Here is a 26,952-nt window from a genome sequence, read left to right as displayed (position 1 = left end):
GGCGCTCAGGGCGCGGCCGGCGGCTACTCGCGGGCTGCACTGGGCCGGGGGTGCCTCCCTCCGCCTCTTCCTCCGCCGGCCGGGCCGGGGCGGAGCGGGGCGGCGGCATGGCGGGCCGGCGGGCCGGGGCCGGGGCCGGGGCCGGGGCGCTGCTGGCGCTGCTGGCGCTGCTTGCGCTTCGGGCGCTCGGGGCCGCGGCGCACCCGCAGTGCCTGGACTTCAGGCCGCCTTTCCGGCCGCCGCAGCCGCTGCGCTTCTGCTCCCAGTACTCGGCCTTCGGCTGCTGCACTCCCGAGCAGGACGCGGCGCTGGCCTGGCGCTTCGGGGCCGTGGCGGCGCGCGTGGACGCCGAGATGTGGGCTGAGTGCGCCGGCTACGCGCTCGACCTGCTGTGCCAGGTGAGCGGGCACGCGGGCCGTGCGGGGCGCGCGGCGGGAGGGCGCGCGCGCGGGGCCTCGGTCCCAGATGCGAGGGTGGCGGCGGTGGCAACTCTACTGGGCGAGAAAGATCGAGACTGGGCATCGGGCTTCGGAACCAGAGGCCCCCGGGGCGGAAGTCATTTGGCAGGGGGCGGGGAGTCGGGCATCCTAGGATGGCTGTGGGCTTTGCCATCACTAACTTTGTGACTTAGGTTTTCTCTGGGTCTCGGTTTCTCCTCCTGATGAAATCATTGCTCCCTCCGAGTCTGGGGGGCTCTTCTGCCCTGGGACCGCCTAAAGATGCCCCCGGAGCTCCAGGCCCGGAGAGCCCTACCCTTGTCCAAGCTCCAGGATGGGAAGTTTTCTCCTGCTCCGAGCTCCCTTTCGTTGCCCCTGGGAGGAGGTGGGCGCCCACTGACCCCTGCAGAGGGCATGATTGGCGCGCTGGGCTTGGGTTTGTCGAGGGGCTTGGGGAACCCTGCTGCCAATGAGGGCTTTTCCCCTCAACCTGAAGGAGTGCTCTGAGGGCCCCTCCGGACAGTGGGACCCTGACACCCACTGGGGCTCCTACCCTGGGTGACCCCGGTAATGAGATGTGCCAGGCGGTTCCAGACCCCCTAGGTTCGTGCTGTGCCCTCTCCCTGGGATGGCGCTCCCACCCAGCGTGGGCTCTCTCATCCTCGGAGACCACCCAAGACATCCCTGTGGTGAAGCCTCTTGGCCCCCGTCCATCCTCTGAGAGCTGAACCCCAGCTTCTCCTCACACCAGGTTGTGCCGCGGTCGTTCATTTTTCTGACTCCAGAGTGCCTGATGACCCCAACCCCTGGCGGGTATTGGGTCAAGGCTGAGAAGTCTGAAGGCTGGCCCAGGCCCAGCCCCGGGAGAGTGAGAGGACCCGTGGGTGGAGGGATCCTGTCTGCACAGCAGAGTCCTAGCCTTCTGTCATCAGGGTCAGGTGCCAGTGGGAGGGGTGGGGCCAGCTGGCTTGGATTCAGACGTACTAGGGTCTGATCCCGGCTCTGCCACTTCCTGGCCTTGCAGCCCCGGACAGGTCACCCCTCCACTTCAGTTGCATCATGTTTACAGTGGGGGCGGTCTAAAGTTTCCCCGCCCCCCCCACCCCCGCCGCTTGCCATGAAGACTGAATGACACACACTCAGAGCTCAGGGAGCCATTCTGCCTGGATTTCTCTAGTGCCTCCTTGGTCCCCAGTGGCTGCCCAGCCCCAAGCAGGGACGGAGTGGGGCCCAGAGGCTGATTCAGGGAAGGCCCGGAGAGGCAGGAACTGGCCTGGTGATCATACAACCCAGAAGTGGCCACGGTGACACTTGGACCACACTCATTGCCCATGTGACTGAGCCATCGTCTGAGCAAGAAATAAGAGGGGCTGCGAGGCCTCTCTTTTGGTGGACCCCCCGGAGCCCCCATGCTGTGCATCTCAGGGGGGCAAGAATGGTGCAGTCAAGCGTCCCCCTCCCTCACCGATCTGGGGGCCCCGGGGGACCAGGGCCTGCAGTCTTCCCACGTCAGTCACGTAGAAGAGTTCATGCGTCCATTCCGTGTTTTTTTGCCTTTTTGTTTTAATTGAGCATTTACTATGTGCCAGGCTCAGCGGGGCACTGAAGGTAGGTTGGTCTGCGGAGGAAAAAGGGAAGGGCCAGTCTCACTACCCTCCCCCTGGCAGGAGGCTCCCCTCTGTCCTTGGGAACCATCCCAGCACGGCCTGGCCTTGAGCAAGCTGTGGTAGAATGGCTGCTAGCATCTCACCCCAGGCGTCTTGGGAGTGACCTCATGTCTGGAGCGAGCTTGGAGAATGCAGTGGAGGCTGGATCATGGTTTCCCTGGAGGGCCTCGTGGGAGGGAGGGAGAGCGCTGGACCAGGGACAGTGTTCCCAGCAAGCCAAGGCCGTGTCTGGACTCAGCACCTCCTGATTTCCACCAGGGGAGGGGGCCAAGGTGCCTTGTTTACAAGTTTCAGTCAGTGATGGAATTCAGGCACTCACATCTGCCTGGACTCCCGATGGCGAAAGAGACCGTAAAACCATGGCTGCGCCCACAGTCCCCCCAGAACATGCGCCCATCTGACATCCAAGACTCCTCCGGATGCCCGTGATGGCTGCCTAGCCAGAGGGCAGTAGTCCCTCCTGGCCCCTTCAGACTCTTTCCTGAGGCTTTGCCCTGGTCCATCTGATGTCGTAGGAAGGAGAAGAGAGAGCTTGTGACATGTGGTAACTCAGGTCCCAGGTTGATGAGAACCAGTCCATGCCACAAACTTCCATGTGACTGCGATGGCCTCTAAGTGCCCCAGGCCATCAAAGCCTGGTTTCTGATAGGAGTCTGTGTACAACGTGCTCTGCAGGCTCAGCTGCTGGGCAGACAGTGCTTCGGAGCCTGTCAGAGTTGGCCCTGTGCTGGGTGCTGGGCACAGTTGGCCAGTCACAAACCCAGCTCTCAAAAGTCTCCTTGTTCAATTCAGGAGACACAGAGACACTTATCAGAATGGGCCAAAGGCTCCCCAAGGGTCACCATGGAGGCAGAGCTTGCCCTGAAAAGGTCAGGGAAGCCTTCCTGGAGGAGGGAACACTGAGTTGCCTCGATAGTCGGTGTTGTTTGAGCACTTACTCAGAAAACACATGTATTGCTTCCGTGTATTTCTCCCAATAGCTCTGTGCTTCAGTTTATTTCTCGTGGGAATTTCTTCCCTTTTGTAGATGGGGACATAGGCACAGACAGGTTAAGGAGCTTGCCCAGGGTCACTCAGGGGATGGTAGATTCGGTCTCCTGTGTGCTCTGACTCCAGAACCCCTCTCTTAATCACTTTGCCATGTTGCCTGCCTTCTTGAAGCCTCACCATGCACTGGGCCCTGGAATCCCTGCCCTGAAGGGTCCCACAGCCTAGCAGGTGGACAGACACACAGAGATAACCAAGTCCTAGTCACGCAGACCACCTGAACCATGGGGAGGTGACAGCAGAGACAGAGCTCATGCCGCAAGCTACAGAATTACATCTAGGTGAGCACTGTGTCTGAGACGTGGGCAGAGAACTGTAGGAGCCTCCACAAGGGAGTCAGGGAACAGAGGTGTAAGAGAAGGCTATTGAGTCGGGCTTTGCGGCGTGCATAGGAGTTTGCCAGATGCCGAAGTGGGCAAGGAGGGATTGTCCTACAAGTGAATATTGTGTACAAAGACTCAGTCTTCCTGGGGAATTCCCTGGTAGTCCAGTGGTTAGGGCTCTGTGATTTCACTGCTGAGAGTTTGATTCCTGGTCAAGGAACTAGCTACATGGCACAACTGAAAAAAAAAAGACTCAGTCTTCCTAAGAGTAGATGATGGACATAAGAAGCCTTCGGGACTCTGTGCTGTGGGTCATGAGTGTCAGCAACCGCACAGAGGCAACCCTGGGCAGTAACATGGGCAGGCTGGTTGTCCCTGTGCTGAAAGGCGCAGACAGCTGAGCACTGTGACACTGGGCTGGTTTTCCATGGGTTTTCTGCTGCCTCCCCCCACTGACCACTGTGAGGTTAGTTGCTTTTTTTTTTTTTCTATTTATTTATTTGGCTGTGCCAGGTCTTAGCTGTGGCACACAGGAGTTTTAGTTGTGGCATGAGAACTCAGCTGTCACATGTGGGATGTAGTTTCCTGACCAGGGATGGAACCTGGGCCCCCTGCATTGGGAGTGTGGAGTCTTAGTCGCTGGACCACCAGGGAAGTCCCGTGGGTTGGGTTCTGATGCGTGAAGGGCACTCAGATTGGCTTGCAGAAGTCTGTTTTGCTGCCCACTGTCTCTGGAGCCGAGGACAGTGCCTGGCTCGGAGTCTGAACGCAGTAAGCACTTGTTGAATGAAATTCCGGTGAGTAATCTGAAAAGAGCCCTGGTCTGGGTGTCATGAGACCCGGGTCTGAGCCGTGGCTTGGCCACTTCTTGGCATGTGGCCTTCTTGGAGCCTCAGCTTCTCATATCTAGTAGGAATCACCATGACCCTACCTTGCAAAGCAGAAATGAGCTGTGTGTGCGCACAGACCCTCCCTGATCCACCCATGGCTGCTGGAGGGCTCACGGGGCCTCCAGGGGAAGCGTGAGAGAGAGGGCACGGCACAGAGGCCAGGGCCGGGCCGTCTGGAACACATGGAACACGGCCTCCCTGTCTGGGCCCAGGACAGTGCTCACCAGACCACAAGCACGTCACTAAGTGGCCTTCAGCCCCACAGTAGCAGGAGACACGCCAGGAAGACCGGCCAACGGTGTGACCAAAAGCCACAACGTGTAAAAGGAGGGTGTGGCCTCTGGCCAGGAGCCTGAGGACCCAGCCAAGAGGGCAGCCTGCCACCCACAGCCCCTGGGGACCTCTAGTGGGAGCCCAGCTGGGCCCTTCCTGGGAGCCGGCCGTGTGGCCCTGTCTGTGCCTCCCCGACTGGGGGACGAGCATCCCTGGAGGTCTCCAGGGGCCCGGGGCTGACTCAGACCCGCAGGCCCTAGCCTGGTGAGCTCACGGTGGGGGCGAGGAATCGGGGGTGGGGGCTCGGTCAGAGGCTCTAGCTGAGAGACGTCCTTAGAGAGCCTGGGGCGCTGAGACCTTTGCTCTGGGGGGCAGGGGGGGGGGGGTGAGCCCAGAGGAAGACAGAACAATCTATCCATCAGCTTCCTCTCCCAGGGGCCCAAGGTTTGCCACATCAGGCCTTAACTCCCCTGCCTTCCAGATCCTGCCCAAGCGGGCGCTGAGTGGGATCCCAAGTGTCTCATCAATGGGGAAGCCCCCGGGGGGAGGCAGAGGAGGGATTCATAGCTGTTGGGTTTTGCCCCGTGGAGTCACAGCCCAGCAGAGCTGGAAAAGGGGCCAGTGAGGTCAGGAGGGTCTGAAGAGGTCCTGGAGGGGAGGGGGAGCAGGGGAGGAGCGGGTCTGATTCATCTCACGGAGCATCTGGTCTGGCCACAGGGGATAGGCTCAGGGCCCCACCTGGAGGGGCCAAACCCAAGGTCAGAGGGAAGGAGGAGGCAGGTCCTGGTGGCCAGGGAGACAGAGGAAGTGAGGGCAGGAGTGTAATCAAGGTACTCACATTACATTATCAGGGAATGTTACAGTGTTTGTTTTTTTGTTTTGTTTTCTGTTTTAAGCCAAAACAGAGGTCAGGAGGAAATGGGGGTGATGGATGGGTGGTCAGTGAAGACCTTCCTGGAGGTGCCCCTTGAGTAGGGATATAAAAAAAAAGTGGAGTGAATCATGGAGGTATAGGGCGGAGGCAGCATATTAAGAGAGAAAATGGAACTTCCCTGGTGGTCCAGTAGCTAAGTCTCTGCACTCCCAATGCAGAAGGCCATGGGTTTGATCCCTGGTCAGGGAACTGGATCCCACATGCTGCAAAAGTTCACGTGTGTTAGTCACTCAGTTGTGTCCAACTCTTTGGGATCTCATGGTCTCTAACCTGCCAGGCTCTTCTGTCCATGGAATTCTGTCCAGGCAATAGTACTGGAGTGGGTAGCCATTTCCTTCTCCAGGGGATCTTCCTGACCCAGGGATCGAACCCTGGTCTCCTGCACTGCAGGCAGATTCTCTACCATCTGAGCCACCAGGGAAGCCCTGCCACCTACCACAGCTGAAGATCTCAAGGGCTGAAACTAAGACCTGGGGCAGCCAAATACATACATATTTTTAAAAAATAAATAAAAGAAAAAATGTATTAAAATGCCTCAGATCCTTTCTGGCAGACAGTAGGTGCTTAAGAGTAGCTCCTGATGTTGTTAGTAGCAGGAGTAGTCATAGTGTGGTTATTCTAACAGAAGCATCAAGGCAAGAGAAAGGAGGAAGGTGAGGAGATGCAGGCCCCCTGGAGCTGTAGTTGAGACAGTGGGTGGAACGGACAGATGGCGTCTTCCCATTTTACAGATCAGCAGACTGAGGTTCTAGGAGATGGGGTGAACCGCCCGCGGTCACACAGCTGGTAAGCCCACCCCAGAGCATCCCTACGCGTGCCTGTCTCTGCAGGAATGCTCGCCCTACGCGGCCCACCTCTACGACGCGGAGGACCCGTCCACGCCCCTGCGGACGGTGCCCGGGCTCTGCGAGGACTACTGCCTGGACATGTGGCAGACGTGCCGGGGCCTCTTCCGGCACCTGTCTCCCGACCGCGAGCTCTGGGCGCTGGAGGGCAACCGCGCCAAGCTCTGCCGCTCTCTGTCCCTGGACGACACCGACTACTGCTTCCCGCGCCTGCTGGTCAACGAGAACCTCAACTCCAACCTGGGCCGCGTGGTGGCTGACGCCGAGGGCTGCCTGCAGCTGTGCCTGGAGGAGGTGGCCAACGGGCTGCGCAACCCGGTGGCCATGGTGCACGCCCGGGACGGCACCCACCGCTTCTTCGTGGCCGAGCAGCTGGGGCTGGTGTGGGTTTACCTGCCCGACCGCTCGCGGCTGGAGAAGCCCTTTCTGAACATCAGCCGCGCCGTGCTCACCTCGCCCTGGGAGGGCGACGAGCGGGGTTTCCTGGGCCTGGCCTTCCACCCCAGCTTCCGGCACAACGGCAAGCTCTACGTCTACTACTCGGTGGGCGTAGGCTTTGACGAGTGGATCCGCATCAGCGAGTTCAGGGTCTCGGAGGATGACGTCAACGCTGTGGACCACGACTCCGAGAGGTGGTTCCCCCGGGCGCCCAGGCCGGGAGGGGGCGGGGCTGAGATCTGGCAAGGCTGCGCACCGGCAATGGTCCATTGGATCTACGCTGCGCCCCGAGAGGTGTGAAATATTTTGACTGTCACACCCAGTAAGGGGGCTGAGTCCCCTAGGAGTTCAGGGGAGAGGCAGTTGCCAAACAGACATCACGGGGACTTGAGTCCAGCTCCTGGATCAGGTACTTTAGATGGTTCATTTCATTTGGTTTTCATACAGCCCCATTTTACAGATGAGGCAGTGGGGGCTCAGAGAGGTGAAGGGACTGCTAGGTCACACAGCTAGGAAGTGTCAGAGCTGGAACTCTGATCTGTCTGCTTCCCTCCCAGGCCCAACCCACTGCTCCCACCCGCCCAGCTCTGGCCGCAAGGGACCATTCTCACCTGGCTGGCCCCCACCTCCTACTTGTCACCTCCACACTCCACCCCCAGGCAAATTGCTCCTTCCCACCCTCCCAACTGCATGTTTATCCTTTCTTTGCCTCCAGGCTTCTTCTCCTCCCAATACCCAGCCTGCTTTTTGGGTATTAGTTATGCTCCAACTGTTTTGAAAACAGGTGTGACAGGGTTTCCCTGGCGGCTCAGACCATAAAAAATCTGCCACCCTGCCATGCAGGGGACCCTGGTTTGATGCCTGGGTCGGGGAAGATCCCCTGGAGAAGTATTCTTGCCTGGAAGAATTCCATGGACAAGAGGAGCCTGAGGGTGCTGCAGTCCAGCGGGTCACAGAGTCAGACACGACTGAGTGAGGAACAATTTTTGACCTAGCCTGGTGTGAAAGGCATACATAATCTGTCTCCAACAGGAAAATAAGTCCTGTGCCAGGTAATCCAAATAGGCAGAATTTGATACTGGGAATTAGTTCCTCGGGTATTGGAAATGATGAATGAGAAATGGGGGGGAGATAGGGGGAGAAGGGAGGCAACCCCGAGTTCAGCAACTGAAGGGAGATGACTTCACCTCTTGGACTGTGAGAGGCAGGGTTCCTGGCGCCCCTGAGCTGGGGCTGCTGGGTAGAAGCTGGAACCTTGGTGGGTCTGGGTGGGGGCAGCTGGAGCCAGGGAAGAGGTGCAGCTACTGCCAAGACACTGCCTGAAGCAGAGAGAGAGAGGGAGAAATACCCCTGAGTCTCCCCCCACCCTCCATCTCATCTCCTGACAGTGCTTTCCTTGGCTGAACCTAGCTAGAGGACAGTTAGCTGAGGAGCATGGGAAATGTAGTTTGTAGGAGCTGGTAAAGTATCTGCCTGCAATTCAGGAGACCAGGGTTCCCATCCCTGGGTTGGGAAGATCCGCTGGAGAAGGGAATGGCACCCTACTCCACTATTCTTGCCTGGAGAATCCCACGAACAGGAACCTGGCCAGCTACAGTCCATGGAGTCGCAAGGAGTCAGACGTGACTGAGCGACTAACACTTTCGCTTTCTCCCCACAACTCCAGTCTCCTGCCAGTGCTTCCCTTGGCTGAACCTAGCTGGAGGCCAGTTAGCTGAGGAGCATGAGAAATGTAGTTTGCAGGAGCTGGCCTTCTGAAGTAGAGAGCAGGTAAGAGGAGGACCAGGGCTCATCTGAGGACAAATAAGCAAATAACAGGACATCATGCATTCGATAAAATTATAAACTCTTGACACTGAAAGTACAAAAAGAAGGAATCAAACTGACTAATGTGAGAATCTCATGTATTAATAGATTTTGCCTGTGAGCTTCCTGGAAGCCAGGGCAAAAAGAGAAAGCATACTTCTCATTATCTTATATGAGGCCACACAACTGATTCTCCAAGAGAGGCCAAGTTCGTTATGTGACTCTCGCAGAGGAGACAGAGATAGGATGAGTGTGTCTTCAATGATGACTTTAAAAAATGGATTCCTGATGAAGACTGAAGGTGGAACACAAGATATACAGATGAACATATTTCAGAATTGGGGTTCAGCAAGGGTCCCTCTGGGGACCTCACAGTACCAGCCTAGAACCTGACTCTTGCAGGGGAAGAGTAGGCATGGCTGGCTCAGGGCGGAGCCAGCAATGAATGGTCATCCTGGCCTGAGTCAGCTGTCAGTCTCTTTTCTCAGGGCTGGATGTCCAACAGTCTGGGCTGTGCTTTCTGTGGGGGACCTGGTTTAGGGATTGTGTGTGGCTCCCCATATCATGTATGTTGATCTCACAATAGAAAGGCTTGTGGTCTTGGTTCTGAAGGTCGAAAGTCCTGGGTTCAAGGTACCTGACATTTATGTATCTCAGGTTTCTTATCTGCATTAATAAAGGATTGGCCAGTCAGTCGCCAATCCCAGAAAACCTAAACTAGGCTAAGCATTTTGGTCAAAGGGAATTTAATACAGGGAGTTGGCTAATATTGGGAGGGCTGGAGAAGGAAAAGGAGAGGGTCAAGGTCCCTAGAGATGAGTTCTTGTGAGAAGCGAGGGGAACAAAAGGCAAAGAGGTCTTGGTGCTGCTGGGTTTTGCCGCTCCTGGTACCCAGATGTCTGGGCAGAAAGCCAGGAGTCCACATTCACCAGCCTCTGTCGCCTTTCCTGCAACCATTGCTTCCGGAGGCAGTGCCAGAGACCAGGGACATGGGGTTCCTCCCTTCCCCTTGCCTGCCACCCTCTCCTGGCAAGCCCTAACTGGAGGCTAGCTGACTGGCAGTGTGGTGGAAGATTCCCGCCCTGGCAGTAAAGGAGGTGACTGAGAGGTGAGTGTGGAGCTGAGCACAGTCCACACCCTGCAGCCCGCCTCCCTAGAAGTTACAACCATAACAAATGAGAGACTGTGTCACAAGTGCTCAGCTTAAGTGGCTGGTGTGTGGGTAGCTATGATGATGAAACCAGTCGTGCCAGTGATTGGGTCAACGGTTTCACTTGATCATAACAGACAGAGGCTAGTTGTGGGGGAGCAGTGGAAAAAGCACTTGACCAGAACCAGAAGTCCCGAGTTCCTGACCCAGCTCTGCCGTCTATGGGCTGTGTGACCTTGGGCAAGTTGCTCAACCTCTCTGAGCCTCTTGGATCTCACTGGCACAGTGATGTGAATTATCCCTTCCTAGCCTGCCAGATCCTTATAAAAATCACCTCCTATAAAGGATATGGAAAGTCTTTCCAACTACGAAATGGCATCTAAGAGAGAGGAGGCTTTATTGCTGTGATCTTGTTTTGTGTTTCTGGCTGAGATTTTTTTGTTTGTTTGTTTTTGTCGGGGGTGGCTTATCTTCTTTTAGGATAATCCTGGAAATCGAAGAACCAGCCTCGAACCATAATGGAGGCCAGCTGCTCTTTGGGGATGATGGGTACCTCTACATCTTTACCGGAGATGGCGGGATGGCTGGAGACCCCTTTGGGAAGTTTGGAAACGCCCAAAACAAGTATGTTCTGATTTGGTTGGTGGGTGGATTGGTTTATGTACTCTCCTGGAGGGGGAATGACTTCCTCAGCCATCATAACTAGGGCAATAGAAATGGCTTTGGGTCCCAGCTCAGCCTGCAGCCAGCCAGCTGGGGAACCCAGTGCCTTTCTCTTATCAGTTAGAAAGGAATAATGATCATCTCCATGGGGAGGCTTGTTATGAGGAATAAAGGTGATGGGTACCTGAAAGGCAGCATCACAGAGCCTCTGGGAAGATGAGATTTTTCTCTGAAGTCCGCCCAGCCCTGCTGGAGCCAGAGGAAGGAAAAGGGTGCTTCCCAGACCAAATAGGAGTGTGAGCTAGATGGAGCAGGGCTGTATGGATGAGCATGTGGGTTTTCTACCCCAAGGGTCACCCAAGATGACCCCGAAATTGAAGCAGAGTCTTGCTCTCAGTTCCTCAATTCTGGGCTTGAGAAGATGGCCTGCCACCATTCCCTTCCTTACACACAGACACACACACATACACAGTCTCCAGAGTATAGACGAGGATACCCAGGAGTCTCAGGGCAGCCTCCTCCATTCTCTCAGCCCAAATCACAAAACCTTCCTCAGCCCAGAGAGTAAAAATAGCGCATATGATGCTGATTACAGTAATTAAAGTGTTCCCAGTTTGTGACTTGTGCTTTCATATGTGACAGCGTAAGAATCACTGCAGTTTTCTCCTGTTTGGGATGTATTTAGAGATGAAGTTGAGAAAATAGAAATTAAGGATTTGTGGATAATTGGACAAGACTTAAAACATTATTTTGCTGCTATGAGTTTTGCCCACTTACATATCAAAGCCTGGAGTGTGGTGTGTGGGCTCTGGGGTGTAATCCGAAGCTTGGTGCAGAGCAGGCTAGAGAGTGTGAGAGGAACTCACTGGAGCAGAACCTAGAGGTCCACAGTAGGGGATTAATTGTGGGGCAGCTACTGGGGTGGGGGGAGCGTTTTATCATCATGAGAGAGGACACTTGTGTGGTGTCTTCAGTGATGGCAGAAAGGCTTGGGTGCTGATGCTCTGTGAGGATGTGGGGTGCACGGTTGCATCAAAGGGCAGAGCAGCCAGTCCTGCCTTAAGAAGCAGCCCAAAGGGAGTGCACCCAAATGCTAGGGGAAAACCACAGTAAGTGCATCAAAAACTCACAGATGAAGGGACTTCCCTGGTGGTCCAACGGTTAAGGCTCTGCTCCCAGTGCAGCTCAATCCCTGGTCAAAGAATTAGATCCCACATGCCACAACCAGGAGTTCCCATGCCCAAACTAAAGATCTCACATGCCTCACCTAAGACCCGACACGGCCAAAGAAATAAATACTGTAAGAAAAAGCCACAGATGAAGAGGGTGTGTGCCCCTCTGCACATCTTTAAGCACGTCGCAGATTCCATCTGTGTGTCACTTTTGTCCTGCAATGAATGAGCCCCATAAGCTGCTCACCCCAGTGGCTGCGTGGAGGTCCAGGCTGCAGCTGCGCCCTGTTCTGTGTGGCTCTGGAGGCAACCTGCTGAGGTCTTGCTCCCAGGCCCCAGAAGCCGATGTTGCCGGGCACTCTGAAGGGACCTCACTTCCCAGTCCAGAGCCGCCTGGGAGACTGGCAAGTTGTTCCCCTCTCAGAGCCTGAGTTCAGGATGGTGTGTGTGGAGTGTGGGGTGAGCTGAACTGCTTCGGAGGCCTGTTTGGCCCTCTGACCTGCTGCGATGGCCTTGGGCACGTGTGTGAGAGAGAAGGCAAGAACCCCACCTCCCACTTCCTGCTAACATCTGCCGCGTTCTCTCCCGTCTCCCTGCCCTCCCTTGTACTCTTAAATGGTGCACTTGACTTTGATTGCAGGTATTCATTCATTCACTCACCAAACACTTAATGAGCACCTACTGCATGCCTGTTGCTGTGCTAGGTGCTGAAAGTAAGCTGTAAATAGGCGTTATTTTTCTAGTATCATTTTCACCCTGTAGCACAGTCCTGCAAAGAAAGAGAGGGACCATCTAACATTAGAGCAGAGAACCCCAAGGCCTGGGGAGGTCAGAAAGTGCAGTGAAGAGCTTGGGTTTCTGCAGCCAGGCTACCTAGGCTGGATCTCAGCCCTACGGTCTATGAGGGGTGAGGCAAGCAGGGGTGCTCCATGGCCTCTCTGAGCTCAGCTGCCCCGTCTGTGAAATAAATGGCACAACAGCACCCACTTACCTACAAGACTGGGGCTTCCCTGGTGGCTCAGTGGGTAAAGAACCCGCCTGCCAATGCAGGAGACTGGGTTCGATCCCTGGGTTGGGAAGATCCCCTGGAGAAGGAAATGGCAACCCACTCCAGTATTCTTGCCTGGGAAATCCCGTGGACAGAGGAGCCTGGTGGGCTGCAGTCCAGAGAGTTGGAAGAGCTGGACATGACTTAGTGACCAAAGGACAACATAACCTAAAAGATTTGCTGTGAAGATGAAACAAAGCAACAGACGGTACGCAAGTCAAATGCTTAGGATGGAGCCTGGCACATGGTAAGGTGTCTGATAACGTCAAATTGAATGACTGGGGTTACCCAGCCGGTGCATGGCTGCTGAGGACTTGAACTTGGGGTCTCTGGCCCCAGAGCCAACTTGCCTTGCACCTGGGGCGGCCCTGGGCTCCAGGCCCGCTACCCCCAGCCGGTGCTTTCTCCCGCAGATCGGCGCTGCTGGGCAAGGTGCTGCGCATCGACGTGGACCGCAACGAGCGCGGCCCGCTCTACCGCATCCCGCCCGACAACCCATTCGTGGGCGACCCCGCCGCGCGGCCGGAGGTCTACGCCTTCGGGGTACGCAACATGTGGCGCTGCTCCTTCGACCGCGGCGACCCGGCGACGGGCGCGGGCCGCGGGCGCCTCTTCTGCGGCGACGTGGGCCAGAACAAGTTCGAGGAGGTGGATCTGGTGGAGCGCGGCCGCAACTATGGCTGGCGCGCCCGCGAGGGCTACGAGTGCTACGACCGCAAGCTGTGCGCCAACGCCTCCCTCGGTGACCGGCCCACCCCACCCCGCTCCGCGCCCCCGGGGACCCCTCTCCCCAGATCTGCCACCCCTCACTCCACGGCTGTGCGCCCACGCCTCCCTTGGTGGCCCCCTAACCTCACCTACCGCCCGCGCCACTGGGGACCCCCAATCCTGGTACAACATCCGCCCCCCCCATCGGGATGCGCGTTGTAGCCAGCCGCGCGCCCACCAGGGACTTCCCTCACCTGCTCTTCCCTCCGGAACGGCTCCCCCGCCGCCCTCCCCAAATCACTTCCTGCCCGGCAAATCCTTGCCGTCTCAGTACCATACAACTTCTAAGCATCACCCTTTCTCGTTGACTCTCCGGGGCCCTCCTAGGGACCTCCCACCCCTTGGCCCGGCAGGACTCAGGACCACCCGAGGAGCCTCTGGGGGGCTCCCTCGCAGGCTCACCCAGCGTCTCCTCACTCTGCAGATGACGTGCTGCCGATTTTCGCCTACCCGCACAAACTGGGCAAGTCGGTGACTGGGGGCTATGTGTACCGGGGCTGCGAGTACCCCAACCTGAACGGCCTCTACATTTTTGGAGACTTCATGAGCGGGTAAGTGACCCGACAGCAGTTCTGAGGGTCAGGGACCGCAGAGGTGAAAGGTCGGGGAACCCAACACCACCTTTGACCGCTCTGGGTCATCCGGCTCCTGGAAGCCAGGACCTGTCATTGTGCCACCTGGCCAGAGAGGTCACCGTGTTGGAGAGAGGGGACCTGGGGATCCAGCTGAGATCAGCCCACTGGGCCCCATGGATCCTTGCTGCCTCCACCCACTGAGCCCCCAGAGAGGGGTTGGTGTGTTGGGGGGAAAGAGGGGTGTGGTAAATCACATCCCAAACAGGTTTCAGAGAGGGTTCAAGACCACACCTGCCAAGTCTGACGTGGGTCAGACTCTTTCCCCGGAGGAGCTTACCTCATGACCACCTGTTTCTCCCATTGTACAGAGGGGAAAACTGAAGCCCAGAGAGGCCCAGGGAAACCACATACCTGGCATGATGTTTTAAAATATAGCTGAGATGACCCATGTCCGAAGCCTGGCGCGCTTATTTAGCTGTGTGACCTTGAGCCAGCTGCTTCACTTCTCTGAGCTTTAATGTCCTTATCTGCAAAATGATAATAGTACCTGCTTACTGAGCTTATTTGAGTCCTGTTCATACATATATGGGGAAGTTCCCTGGTAGCTCAGACAGTAAAGCGTCCACCTACAATGTGGAAGACCTGGGTTCAATCCCTGGGTCAGGAAGATCCTCTGGAGAAGGAAATGGCACCCCACTCCAGTACTCTTGCCTGGAAAATCCCATGGATGGAGGAGCCTAGTGGGCTACAGTCCATGGGGTCGCAAAGAGTCGGACATGACTGAGGGATTTCACTTTCACTTTTCACTTTCATACATATACAGCACTTAGAATCTAGAATGCCCAGTTTCTGGTTGATTTGTTGTTGTTTTATTAATAAAATGGAAGGGTCTGTTGGTGACCTCAGGACCTTCCCAGCCTCCTGTGAAATGAATTTTTTTTTTGGTTGCACCATGCAGCTTGAGGGCTTCCCTGGTGGCTCAGAGGATAAAGTGTCTGCCTGCAATGCAGGAGACCCAGGTTCGATCCCCGGGTTGGGAAGATCCCCTGGAGAAGGAAATGGCAACCCACTCCAGTATTCTTGCCTGGAGAATCCCATGGACAGAGGAGCCTGGCGGGCTGCAGTCCATGAGGTTGCAAAGAGTCGGACTCGACTGAGCGAGACACTCCCCTCTCACTCCCATGCAGCTTGAAGAATCTTACTTCCCCAACCAGGGATCAAAACCAGGTCTCCTGTAGTGGAAGTGTGGAATCCTAACCACTGGATCACCAGTTCTTAATTATTCGCACCCTAGCCTCTCCACATAAGGGCAATTGAACAGGGTCTCTGTTCAGAGAGGAAGTAAGGAAGCCTGAGGCTGGCAGAATTCTTACCTCTTGCAGGCTGCTGAACTGGGGTGGGTTTGTGGCCATTTGTCTATAGCTGGAGCTGACAGAGAACCTTGATCTGGGCCTCTGGTTGCTGGGTCCTTCTCCCAGCTTGGAGAATCTCCCTCTGGACTCAGTTATCCCATCTGGAAAATGGGTCTAGATGAAACCTCTCTTTTTACCCCGATTCTCCTTTTACTCTTCTGCTACGCCCCCCACCCCCACTCCAGAAATGTCCAAGTCACCTGAACATAAAAATTCAGTGAATTTTGCTGGCGCTTGCCAAGCTCCTCCGCTGGGTCAGGCTTCATGCCAAGGCTGGAGCAACAAAGTTGAAGAACACCTTACACCCAAGTCATGTGTGAATCTCACATGCTCTCTGGGGAAGCTCAGCACAGGAGCAGTCAGGAGGGCTTCTAGGAGGAGGGACAACCAAGCAGGGCCTGTAAGTATCCGTAGGCGACTAACAAGCGTAGAAGGAAGTAGGGACAAAATCAGCATATTCTGGAGATGCCAAATTCTCCACTTTGGGAGTTCCCTGGTAGTCCAGTGGTGAAGACTTTGCCTTCCACTGCAGGGGCCATGGATTCATCCCTGGTGGGGAGCTGAGATCCCATGTGCCTTGCGGCCCTGAAACACCAAAACATAAACAACAGAAGCAATATCACAACCAATCCAATGACTGCTTTTAAAATGGTCCACATCAAAAACGAAAAACAAAAAACCCAGGTTCTCCATTTCATGCTCCCGAGTGGAAGTAGCTCCCAAGTCTACGCAGCCTTGGAGACTTCTGAACTAGAAGTTGGCTCCTGACTGCCTCCTGCTGGTCAGTGGTTGGAACTGAATGGAGGAGGCTGAAACCAAGTTAGTCTTGTTCACCGATGCTTCTGCTGGGCTTCCCTGATGGCTCAGGCGGTAAAGAATCTGCCTGCAATGTGGGAGACCTGGGTTGGATCCCTGGATTGGGAAGATCCCATGGAGGAGGGCATGACAACCCACTCCAGTATTCTTGCGTGGAGAATCCCATGGACAGAGGAGCCTGGCGGCCTACAGTCCATGGGGTCACAGAGTCAGACACCGCTGAGTGACTCAGCACACATCCTTCTCCTGCCATGTACTGGGTTAGCCAAACAGTTTGCTCGGGCTTTTCTGTACATCTAACAGAAACACCCAAACAAACTTTTCGGCTGACCCAATAGCCGGTGCTCAGTAAAGACTGCACACAGGGCAGGCTTCCCAGATGTGCGGTCTGTGCACTTGCACAGACGTGCTCAGAAGGGCCCATGCTCAGTTTAACAATCTGCCCTCACTGTCTGGAAACTTTTAGTACATTTTGAACAAGGGTCCTTGCACGCTCATTTTGCACTGGACCCGGCATATTATGTGCAGTCCTGGTTGCACGGCTAACAGATGAGTGGATGGGTGGGTTAGTGGGTGGGCTTCCCCCAGGCACCCTGCCAGGCAGAACCCCTCAGCCCATTCTCCTTTGCAGGCGTCTGATGTCCCTTCAGGAGAACCCGGAGACAGGCCAGTGGCGGTACAGCGAGATCTGCATGGGCCGAGGCCAGACCTGCGCGTTCCCAGGCCTCATCAACAACTACTACCCACACGTCATCTCCTTCGCCGAGGATGAGGCTGGTGAGCGCTCCTGAGGCCCTTCCCTCCCGGCTGCCCCTGCCTGGCACTGACCCTCCACGCCTGGGTGCTTCTGGCCTGGGATTCCCAGGATGGCACCTCAGGCCTGAGTCACCTTCAGGCTGGAGGGTGACGTGTTCAGAGGCCTTGAGCCTTGCCTGGGTGTCAGTTCTCACCTGTCTGAGCTTCCATTTCCTCATCTGGAAAATGGGAGCAGTGGTCCCCCACTCTCACCACGGCCAGAGTTACTGGGAGGGATCACGTGACCCCACAGGTAAGAGTCCAGGGAGGCTATGGGGCCAGGAACGGGTGTGATGGTGGAAAGGCAGGCAAGCGGCGGGAGAGCGCCTCCCTGGGGACCCCCAGCACCCAGGATTCCTGATGGGAAATGCACTGGGGCCTACGAGTGCAGCCGCATTGTCCTCGGAGAGTGGTAGGCACTGCTTTCCCGCCTGTTAGTGGGTCCCCTGTTCAGGCGCTTGTGTTTTCAATGCCAGGAGCAGAGGGGGAGGGGAGAGGAAGAAGGACCCTGGGGACTGGATCCCGCCTTTGTCCTTGGCCCCGGACTGTCCCTGGACAAAAGCCGAGGGGCCCCCAGTGGGGCCCGGTGGATGCTTGGCCAGGTTACTAGGCAACACCCTCCCGAGGGCCTTTCGAGAGGTGTCTCCCCCGCAGGGCCCAGTGCCCAGAGCCCCCGGGCCTGAGTCTGGGAAACCTTTGTTGAACCGACACTCGTCAGGGCAGCCCCAGCCCCCGCTGCCCTCCCCAAACCCACTGGGCCCTTGAAAGCCTTTTCTTTTGGTCAGTAGGGGGTTAACATGTTTTGGAAGGGGGGGGTACCCCTTCCCGGTGCACCTCCCACAAAGCCCAGACCCAGAGGCAGGCCCGGGGGGCCCTTCTGAGTGACACCAAGGGCCAGGAGGAGGCCCCTCAAAGACAGACAGGCTGAGGGACAGCCTGCCGGTGAGCGCAGACAGGCGGCCCCTGAAGGCATGCAGACCTGGGGAGCTGAGGCCTGCAAACTGCCCCAGCTCCCTGCAGCCTCTGCCTCTCGGCTTGCTCTTCTGACGCTTGTAAATTGCACAACAAGGACCTCTGCTGGCCCAGTGTCCTCCAGGGACAGTCCACACTGCAGGGACCAAGAGGACAGCGTGGCCCTGGGCAGAGCTTAGCAGTGCCATCAGGGATCCCTGGCTGTGCATGGGGTTCGGGGGCCATGGCTTCCCACAGATTAAGGCTGGATGGGGCCTTAGAGTGCACCCGGTCCAGTGCTGCCACTTTACAGATGGGGGAACTGAGGGTGGCTTTTCCTGCCCAGCCTTGGGATGGGGGGATAGGGGACTGGACACAGCCTGGCCCCCCGAGGCCTCCCAGAGCAGGGTCTCAAGCTGGAGCTCTATCAGGCAAAGGCAGTCGATGGAGAAGTGCATCCAGGCCAAGGGGGCAGCTCGTGCGGGGACCCCAAGTTCCTCCAGGGCCTGGAGTGTAGGTTCAAGGAGGGCTGCCCAGCCAGGGAGGAGCCAGGCCGCTCCCAAGGCCTCTCTCCAGAAAGGCACCCAGAGACCGGAAGTGATGGCTCAAGTTCACGGCTGTGCCTGTGGACTCTTCAGCAAGGACCAGCTTGCTGGAACCCTGCTCCCTCCTCGTGGGCCTATTCCACCCCACCACCCCCACCAAGGTAGGGCTGGGGCTCCTGGAGGGAGGAGTCAGAGGGCATTGACTGCTCAGCGTCCTGCCCTCCCCAGCCCCCAGTTCCCCGATAGCTGGCTCTACCCTAGTTACACAGGTCACCTCTCAAGCGTCTTCCCCTTCAAGAATTCTCCAGGTTTTCCTGGGTCATGATTCTCAGACACCACCATCATGTAGCCCTCCATGACTGCACCAGTCACCAGGGTCATGCCTTCCTCCAAGCTCCCATCTCACTGCCTGTCCCAGCCTCTCTTTGGGGAATCCACCCCTGCCCTGATCCTTGGGAGAGCTCTTCGCTGCCTCTTATAAGGATGGGAGATATTAGCACGGCTGAACCATCACACTGAGCCACATGTGACTTGTGTCTAGGCCTCCCAGCTACCATATGTTCTATATCAGCGTGGGCTTGGGGGCAGCAGATGTTTCTGAGTTCAGGGCCTGCTTAACCATTCACCGGCTGTGTGACTTTGGGCAAGTCACTTGACCTCTCTGAGCCTCTATTTTCTCATCTGTACATTGAGAATAATGAAACCTACTTTCTGGACATTTGTACCTGTGGCTGCAAGGGCCAGGGGGTGGGATATGGGTGAGGAGAGAGCAGAGAACTCAATTCCCCTGAGAGCATCCATGGTCCAGGTGCTCGTAATTCCACTTCTACAAACTGAGGCTGGAGGGCCTGTCCCAGAGCCGCGGGAGCTCACGTGGGGCCAAGTGCCAGGGCCGGGATTCACACCGGAGACTCCCCAGGCTTGTGCTCTTCTGCCCCTGCCACCGGTCTGGGAGGTGCCTGCTGCTCCATGGAGAGAAGGGGGTCCCTGTCCCCAAGGGCCAGGCAGGACCTGGGCCCCGGGTGCCCATGACAATAACAACAATGGCAGTAATAGTTCACACTGATGGAGCAGGTACCCCACGCTCTTGTTATCCTCACAACAGCCCTAGGAGGCAAGCCTGTGGGGGAATGCGGAAGCTGGTCACCAGTAAGCAGTCGGTGGGGAGCTGGGCTATGGACCCCCACTGGTGCTCAGAGGTGTGTGTGCTGGGCATGAGACTGGTGTGTGGGGTCCCTGGGGTCACCAGGAAGGAGGCATGAGAAGAGGTCAGAGCCGGGGTGGGTACAGGCAGAGTGGCCAGCACCCCGGGAGGCTGTGCTGCAGAGACCCCAGGGTGCGTCTGGATGCCCTTCTCAGCCTCATTTCCCCGTTCTGGGGACTGGAGAGGTACACTGACCTGGAGCACCTCCCCTCCTGGCTCACTGAGGTTGGGGTGTGCCCCAGAGCCCGAGGTGGGGGCGTGGGGCCGGCCCAGATGGTGTTCCAGGCAACAGTCTCCCTCTTTGCTTTGCGTCTTGTTCCAGGGGAGCTGTACTTCATGTCAACAGGCATGCCAAGTGCCACTGTGGCACGTGGGGTGGTCTACAAGATGATCGACCCTTCCAGGTGAGTACCTGCCTCCCGCCCATCCCGCCGCCAGAGGGCCTGAGCCCCTTCTGTCTGGCAGGAGCGCTCCCCTCCGTTACCGCACTTACCCTCTCTCCCGCATTCTAAGGTGGGTGTGATTAACACCCCCATTTTTCAGAAGAGAAAACTGAGGCCCAGAGAGGGGAAGTGACTAACTAAGCTCATACTACTGGTAAGGGCAGATCTAAGATTCAGAACCTCTCTGCCAGCCTCAAAGTCCTGCTGTATTCAGAGGTGGCGCTATTGGTGAAAAAAAAAAAAAAAAAACTTGCCAACACAGGAGACGCCAGAGATGCAGGTTCGATCCCTGAGTCAGGAAGATCCCCTGGAGGAGGGCATGGCAAACCCACTCCAGTATTCTGGCCTGAAAAATCCCATGGACAGAGGAGCCTGGCAGGCTACAGTCCCTGGGGCTGCAAACAGTCAGACACAACTGAAGCAACTTAGCACGCACACTTCCATCCTTAGAAAGGTGCCAAAGATACCAACGGGGGCTGATAACCATGGACCCCACCATCACATTTTTTAAAATTCTTTAAAAAATTTTAAAACAGTTTTTGTTTTACAGATAAATTGCCATGATAGCACAGTTTCCCAAATAGCCACCAGTCAGTATTCCCTGTTATTATGGTACATTTGTCAGGATTAAAGACTTCCCTTGTGGCTCAGATGGTAAAGAATACTCCTGCAATGCAGGAGAACCAGGTTCCATTCCCTGGTCAGGAAGATCTCCTAGAGAAGGAACTGGCAACCCACTCCAGTATTCTTGCCTGGAGAATTCCGTGGACAGAGCACCCTGGTGGGTTACAATCGATGGGGTCCGAAAGAGTCAGACACAACTGAGCAACCAACACTATCACAGTTAATGAACCGATACTGGTACTTTACTATTCATTAAATGCCATGCTTTTTAAAAAGTCAGGTACCTCCATACTTTAAAAAAAAGGATTCCTCTGGTTTTTCCCTCATGTCCTTTGCTTTGGAATTCCACCCAGAACTCCATGTTGTATTTAGTCACTGTGTCTCGTTAGCTTTCTCTGGTCTATGACTGTCTCTCAGACATTCCTCGTTTACCACACTGTTTTGTTGAAAGCACAGAGCTCTTCATTATTGACATAACTATCAAGAAAAACATAAGTGCTTGCTTCTTTCCCTCCACTGAGGTCTTGGCCCCGTTTGGATTGCTGTCGTTGTGGAGGAACACTCACAGACTTTGCATTTTTCTTCGTCGGTCTATCCTTATTTTGCTTAAACATTTCCACTTTGCAACATCACTCTCAGAAGGCTCGTTTTTGATGGTTGCATAATTTTCTGTTGAGTCACTGTGCCGTGACTGCCTTATCCATCCCTTGGACGTTTAGGTTATTTCCAATTTGAAGGGGAAAAACGCTTCTCTAAGGAAATATCACCTAATTCATGCCAGATGCTGCCTGAGACCCACCAACTCCTTTAGTCTGTACAGCGTCCTTCTGGGCTCATGCATGCAAGATTAGTCTTTTCAGTCGTGTCCAAGTCTTTGTGACCCCATGGACTGTAGCCCGCCAGGCTCCTCTGTCCATGGGATTTTTCAGGCAAGAATACTGGAGCGGGTTGCCATTACCTCCTCCAGGGCATCTTCCTGACCCAGGGACCAAATCTGCGTCTCTTGCATCTTCCGCACTGGCAGGAGGATCCTTGACCACTAGCGCCGCCTGGGAAGGGTAGCTATTCCCTCCTCCAGGGGATCTTCCCAACCCAGGGATTGACCCCACCTCCCTTGCAGCTCTCTGGGCTCATGACCCGCTTACAACAGAGGGAACTGAGGCTTAGGGATCTCTGCTCAAGGTCTCATGGGTCAGAGGAGCAGGCAAGAGGCTAGACTCCCCTTTCCCGCACTGTCTCTGACCCTTCTCATCCCTTGCACTTTTCTCTTTGGAACCCACGTTAAGTTTTTGTACCCACAGCATATGGCACAGGGGCCGCATTCCAGAACATTTGGAAAATGAAGAAATGGGAAGTGGAGGAGGTAGGGTGGGGGTCCTCTGCCCAAACATAGCCACTGTGGGATTTTACTGGGTGCATCTCCTACCCTTTGGCAAAACAAAAATTTTTTTTACGTAATTTCCTTAAGGAACAAAACTCAGCTGGGTCGGTCTGACGCGTGTGGCTATTATCTGGAGCTCAGAGCAGCCGGAAAAACCACCCTTTCTGCAGCTTGGAGAAGGATGTGAACCAGGCTGTGTGTCAGCCTCGGGGGGGCGGGGGGGAACGGCCCACGTCCCACGCCCTCCCTCGCTTTCTCCCTTCTGCCGGGGCTGTTTGAAAGCCACCGGGGTCACGTGGCTGCTTCAGCCTTTGGGCTTTCCCCTCGTGCCCCTGGAACCCATTGAAGTCTTGGACCCACGTGGGCTGGTCCCAGAATAGGGTCGGTCCCATTCAAAGACTCACAGATCAACGGCCAGAAGCTCATTAAAATGGGATTCCATTCCTTCCTTGTGCCCCTCCAAGATGTCCAAGGAGACCCGATTCAGAGCCCTGGCAACCCTTCTCAGGCTCTTTTCTCTCCCAGCGCTCTCCAACCTGGCACTCCAAGGCCCCCAGTTCCCTCAGCTCTGCTGCCAGCCCCGAGGCTCTCCCGCTCTCCCCACTTTATTCTTCAGATCGACTTAACCTTTCCTTTTGATTCTGTATCACCAGAAATCTCAGAACCAGAGGGACAGAGAGAGACCCTCCTTAAAGACTGTGGGGGATGGGGGCCAGGGTAAGACGCAGGGATGGGGCTACTACGGCAGCTACAGGAGTCAGACCTGGCGGGCTGGGGAGGAGTGGGACGCTTGATCTCGTCCCAAGCACGCTTCACGCCCTGAGTTAGCAGTGGCCGCTGGGGCCCTCGTGCACTTCAGGCAGAGGCTTGAGTGGGTGTTCAGCAGGCTGTTCAGGGGTGTTCCTGTCCTGGGGTTGGGCTCTTGGGGTCTGGGAGGTGTGTGCAGCAGGAGTGTGCTGTTGGGTCCGACTCTCATAGCCTGCCAGGCTCCTCCATCCAGGGCTTCTCCAGTCAAGAATACTGGAGTGGGTTGCCATTTCCTTCTCCAGGGGATCTTCCCAACCCAGGGATCGAACCTCTGTCTCTGGAGTCTCCTGCAGTGGCAGGCAGATTCTTTGCCACTGAGCCACCTGGGTGAAAATAAAAGTGAAAGTCGCTCAGCCGTGTCTGACTCTGCGACCCCATGGACTATACAGTCCATGGAATTCTCTAGGCCAGAATACTGGAGTGGATAGCCTTTCCCTTCTCCAGGGGATCTTTCCAACCCAGGGATCGAACCCAGGTCTCCTGCACTGCAGGCGGATTCTTTGCCACTGAGCCACCTGAGTGCTGCTCCATGGATGGCTACCCTTGTTACCGTCCACACCGGCCCAGGCCTGAACGCATACCTGCCCTTCCCCTTCATGCATAGCTGCAGGGGGTGGGTGATACCGGAGGGACACACTCAGGGTGAGCTCCCAGTGGGGTGGGGTGACTCCTGACGGGACGTCCTGTGTGTCGGCAGACGGGCACCACCGGGCAAGTGTCAGATCCAGCCCTCCCGGGTGAAGGTCAGGAGCCGCCTCATCCACTTCGTGCCCAAAGAAAGTAAGTGCCTGCCAGCGGGAGACACAGAGGGGGTTTCCGCAGCCCACATTTGCCCCTCCCACCCCCGAGATGTGCATGCTCCTAGCTGGGTCTGGATGCCAGCACAGTGCCTGGTGCACAGCAGACACTCAGAGGGTGTGGAACTCCTGAAACTCCCTTCCCCTGGTGTGTGTCAGTCCCAGGCCACGGAAGGCGGCTCAGAGGGGCTGCAAGTGTCAGAACCCATGTGGCGAAATAGTGGGTCCCAGGCAAGGCTCACTCAGAGTTCTAGAGAGGGGCAGAGAAAGGAGGTAGATCTATATGTGAGCGAGAGTGGAAAGAGTTATTCTCAGCACAAGGGCACCTAGGGGAGGGGACGTTTGGGCCAGGTCTGCTATAAGCTGGTTCTGTTTTTGACAAGCTTTGTGGGGAAGGAAGGGGTGCCAATCCTCCGGAGGGGCCAGGCAAGGCCACGATGACCGCCCGTGGGATCTGGGGCCCTCTGAATAGGGTATGCCCTGAGGAGGGGCTGTTCCTGTGGGCTCAAGCTAGGTGGGAACGGAGACAGACCCTGTGTTGTCAGATCTTCCAGTTCTTGAGACAATCAGGATATGCATGCTTGCATCCATCCAGCACATGTATGTGCTTCAATCTGGGGCTTTAACGCTGAGCAAGCAGATATGGTCCCTGCCTTCTTGGGTTGTTATTATACAATCTCCTGATTTGGAAAATACTGGCAACTAGTTCACAATTTTAAAAACCACCCTGTGGGCCAAAGGAAATATTTTAGCGGGCTGAGTGTGCCCAGAAGGTCTCCAGCTGGCACACTGGAGGTGGGGGTAGGGCAGGAAGAGGGGGCCTAGGCAGCAGGGCAGCGGGGGTGCCTGGCCCTGAAGAAGGAGGAGGAGATTGGGGAGGGGTGAGCTGGGTGCTCCGGGGCGGGAGGTAATTCTAGCCGCAGTTGGTTTCAAACCTTGGCCCTTCCCCACTCACTCAAGCAGTAGTTTCTGCTCCTCTGTGAGGTCCCGGCTCTGTGCTGGATGCCGAGGCTAAAGGAGACGTCAGACCAGGCCGTGTCCCGGCTGGGGCAGACAGAGAAGTCATCTAGTGTCCCAGGCCCCATGGGAGAAGTTGTTCGCGGCGCCTCAGGGACCTAGAGCCGGGAGGAGCTGGAGGGGGTGGGGGCGGGCCGGGAAGGGCCTGGAGCTGCTGAGGGTTGAGCCTGGGTGGGGAGGACGGTGTGGTCCAGAGGTGGGGGAAGGCGGCCTGGGCAGTGAGAGCAGCAGCAAGGCTTTGCAGAATGACCCGAGAAGCGCCTAGCCCCAGCTCCAGGTTGGCATCTGTGGGGACAGGGTGACTCCAGAAGCGCTGTTGGGGACCTCATTCTCAGGGTCTGAGCAGAGGGCAGAACCAGGACACCTTTCCCTGGGGTCTGCCTTTCTGGGTGGAGGACTAGGGTGGGCTGGGGCGGCGGGGGTCCCTCTGACCGCAGGCTCTTCCTCTGTGCAGAGTTCATCCGGAGGACAGAGAGCATCCCACGGCCCACCAAGGCTCCCCGCCGCAGCCGCCCCACGGCCGCTCCGCCGGCGCCCACCCCGCGGCCCGCACGGCCCACCCCGCGGCCCGGGCGCCGTCGGGGCAGCGGGCGGCGGCGGGGACGGCCCGGAACAGCCGATCCCGAGCCCTCGGACGGCGCAGTGCGCCTGGTGCGGCCGGCGGGCCTCAGCCCGGGCCGCGGGCGCGTGGAGGTGTTCGCGGGGGGACGCTGGGGCACCGTGTGCGATGACGCCTGGGACACCAAGGCGGCCGCCGTCGTGTGCCGCCAGCTAGGCTTCCTGTACGCTGCGCGGGCCGCCAAGCGCGCCGAGTTCGGCGAGGGCCGCGGGCTGCCCATCCTGCTGGACGACGTGCGCTGCACGGGCAGCGAGCGCAACCTGCTGGAGTGTGCGCACGCCGGCCTGGGCTCGCACAACTGTGGCCACCAGGAGGATGCTGGCGTCGTGTGCAGCCGCGAGGACCCCGATCTGTAGGCTAGCATCGTCCGGCCGGAGCCGGGGAGGCCCCTCCACCCAGGGCGCGCGCCTGGTGCGTGTGCCGGGGTCCGAGGGTGGAGCGGAACGTGGGGCGGGTGCCTGGGGTGACCCATCTGCAATGCTGTCGGGTGGATGCGTGGGATGCGTGTGCTGTGCGCACCTGTTCTCTGTGTGTTTCTGCCCTTGCGACTACCCGGAAGCGGCAGTGTGTGTGGTGGGGGTCGGTGTGGTCCCTGTGGGTGCCATGGTTCTGGGTGGAGGTATTTTTACCTCCAAGCATCTCAAGCAGCGGGCCAGGAGCACAGCCCTGAGCACCGAGGGCAGCTGCCCTTCAAGGGTGGACCTGACCACTGGCGGCATTAACAGAGGTTCGCAGGTGGATGGAGGGAGGGGACCAGGACTGCCCTGCTCGGCTGGGGAGTGGAAGGCCCGCCAGCCAGCTGGATCATGGCCTGAGACATGCGACCCAAAGGATGTGGACCGGTGGCCTGGCAGGCAGACTTGTGGAGGAGAACCTGAAGGCGTCTAGTGGGGACCAGGGAAGGCATCAGATGGGTGGGTCTGGGGTGACCCGTGGGTGGCGGGAGTCAGGCTGCCCTCGGGAGGGCAGGCAGGGGGCACTAGGTGACTGCAGGGAGAAGCCTCCCGGGCCCAGCCAGTCCAGGCATCTCGGTCGCTGGTGAGGCTTCAGGTCTCTCTGCTGTCAAGCCTGTGCAGGGACCACCTCTCTCATCTGCATCCCCACACCCAGGCCCTCAGTGAAATCCCAGGGAACCTTCCGCTTCCTCCGGCCCCACTCCAGGGGCTGGCCAGGCTATGGACCCAGCGAGACTACTGATGCTCTGTCACCCAGGGCTGTGCCAACAGCGTGACTGTTTACAAACCCTCCTTCCCGCCTCTTTTCTCTGACTGGAAGCTGGGGGTGGGGTGGGAGAAGGGGCCCCGGGCCTGCAGTTGCCCTCCTGCTCACAGCTGGAAGTTCCTTTGCCCGCAGATGGTCCCAGCCTGGGCTCATGCTAGGCCTGTCCAGGGGCATCAGTGTGGCTGGGTTCAGCCTCTGATGGGGGGCAGGGAGGAGAAGCAGAGGGGTGGTCACTGGGCAGTGAGGATGGATATGGCCCATGTCCAGGAGGGGATTGCCAAGAG

General features: G+C 57.1%; 1 protein-coding gene across 1 annotated transcript; it reads left to right on the top strand.

Annotated features, from left to right (window-relative positions):
- Window positions 1-26,694, top strand: HHIPL1 (HHIP like 1). The gene is made up of 9 exons (XM_040256959.1): window positions 1-398; window positions 6,402-7,048; window positions 10,291-10,434; window positions 13,107-13,435; window positions 13,886-14,012; window positions 16,896-17,041; window positions 20,082-20,163; window positions 23,712-23,794; window positions 25,283-26,694. The coding sequence occupies exons 1-9, from the start codon at window positions 108-110 to the stop codon at window positions 25,801-25,803; spliced, it is 2,370 nt and encodes a 789-aa protein (XP_040112893.1). The 5' UTR covers window positions 1-107; the 3' UTR covers window positions 25,804-26,694.
- Window positions 26,695-26,952: the final 258 nt, after the last annotated feature.

The sequence above is a fragment of the Oryx dammah genome, unplaced genomic scaffold (assembly GCF_014754425.2).
Source record: "Oryx dammah isolate SB20612 unplaced genomic scaffold, SCBI_Odam_1.1 HiC_scaffold_16, whole genome shotgun sequence".
Classification (NCBI taxonomy): Eukaryota; Metazoa; Chordata; class Mammalia; order Artiodactyla; family Bovidae; genus Oryx; species Oryx dammah.
Note: the sequence above shows the minus strand (reverse complement) of the source record. Positions and strands in the feature narration are given on the sequence as shown.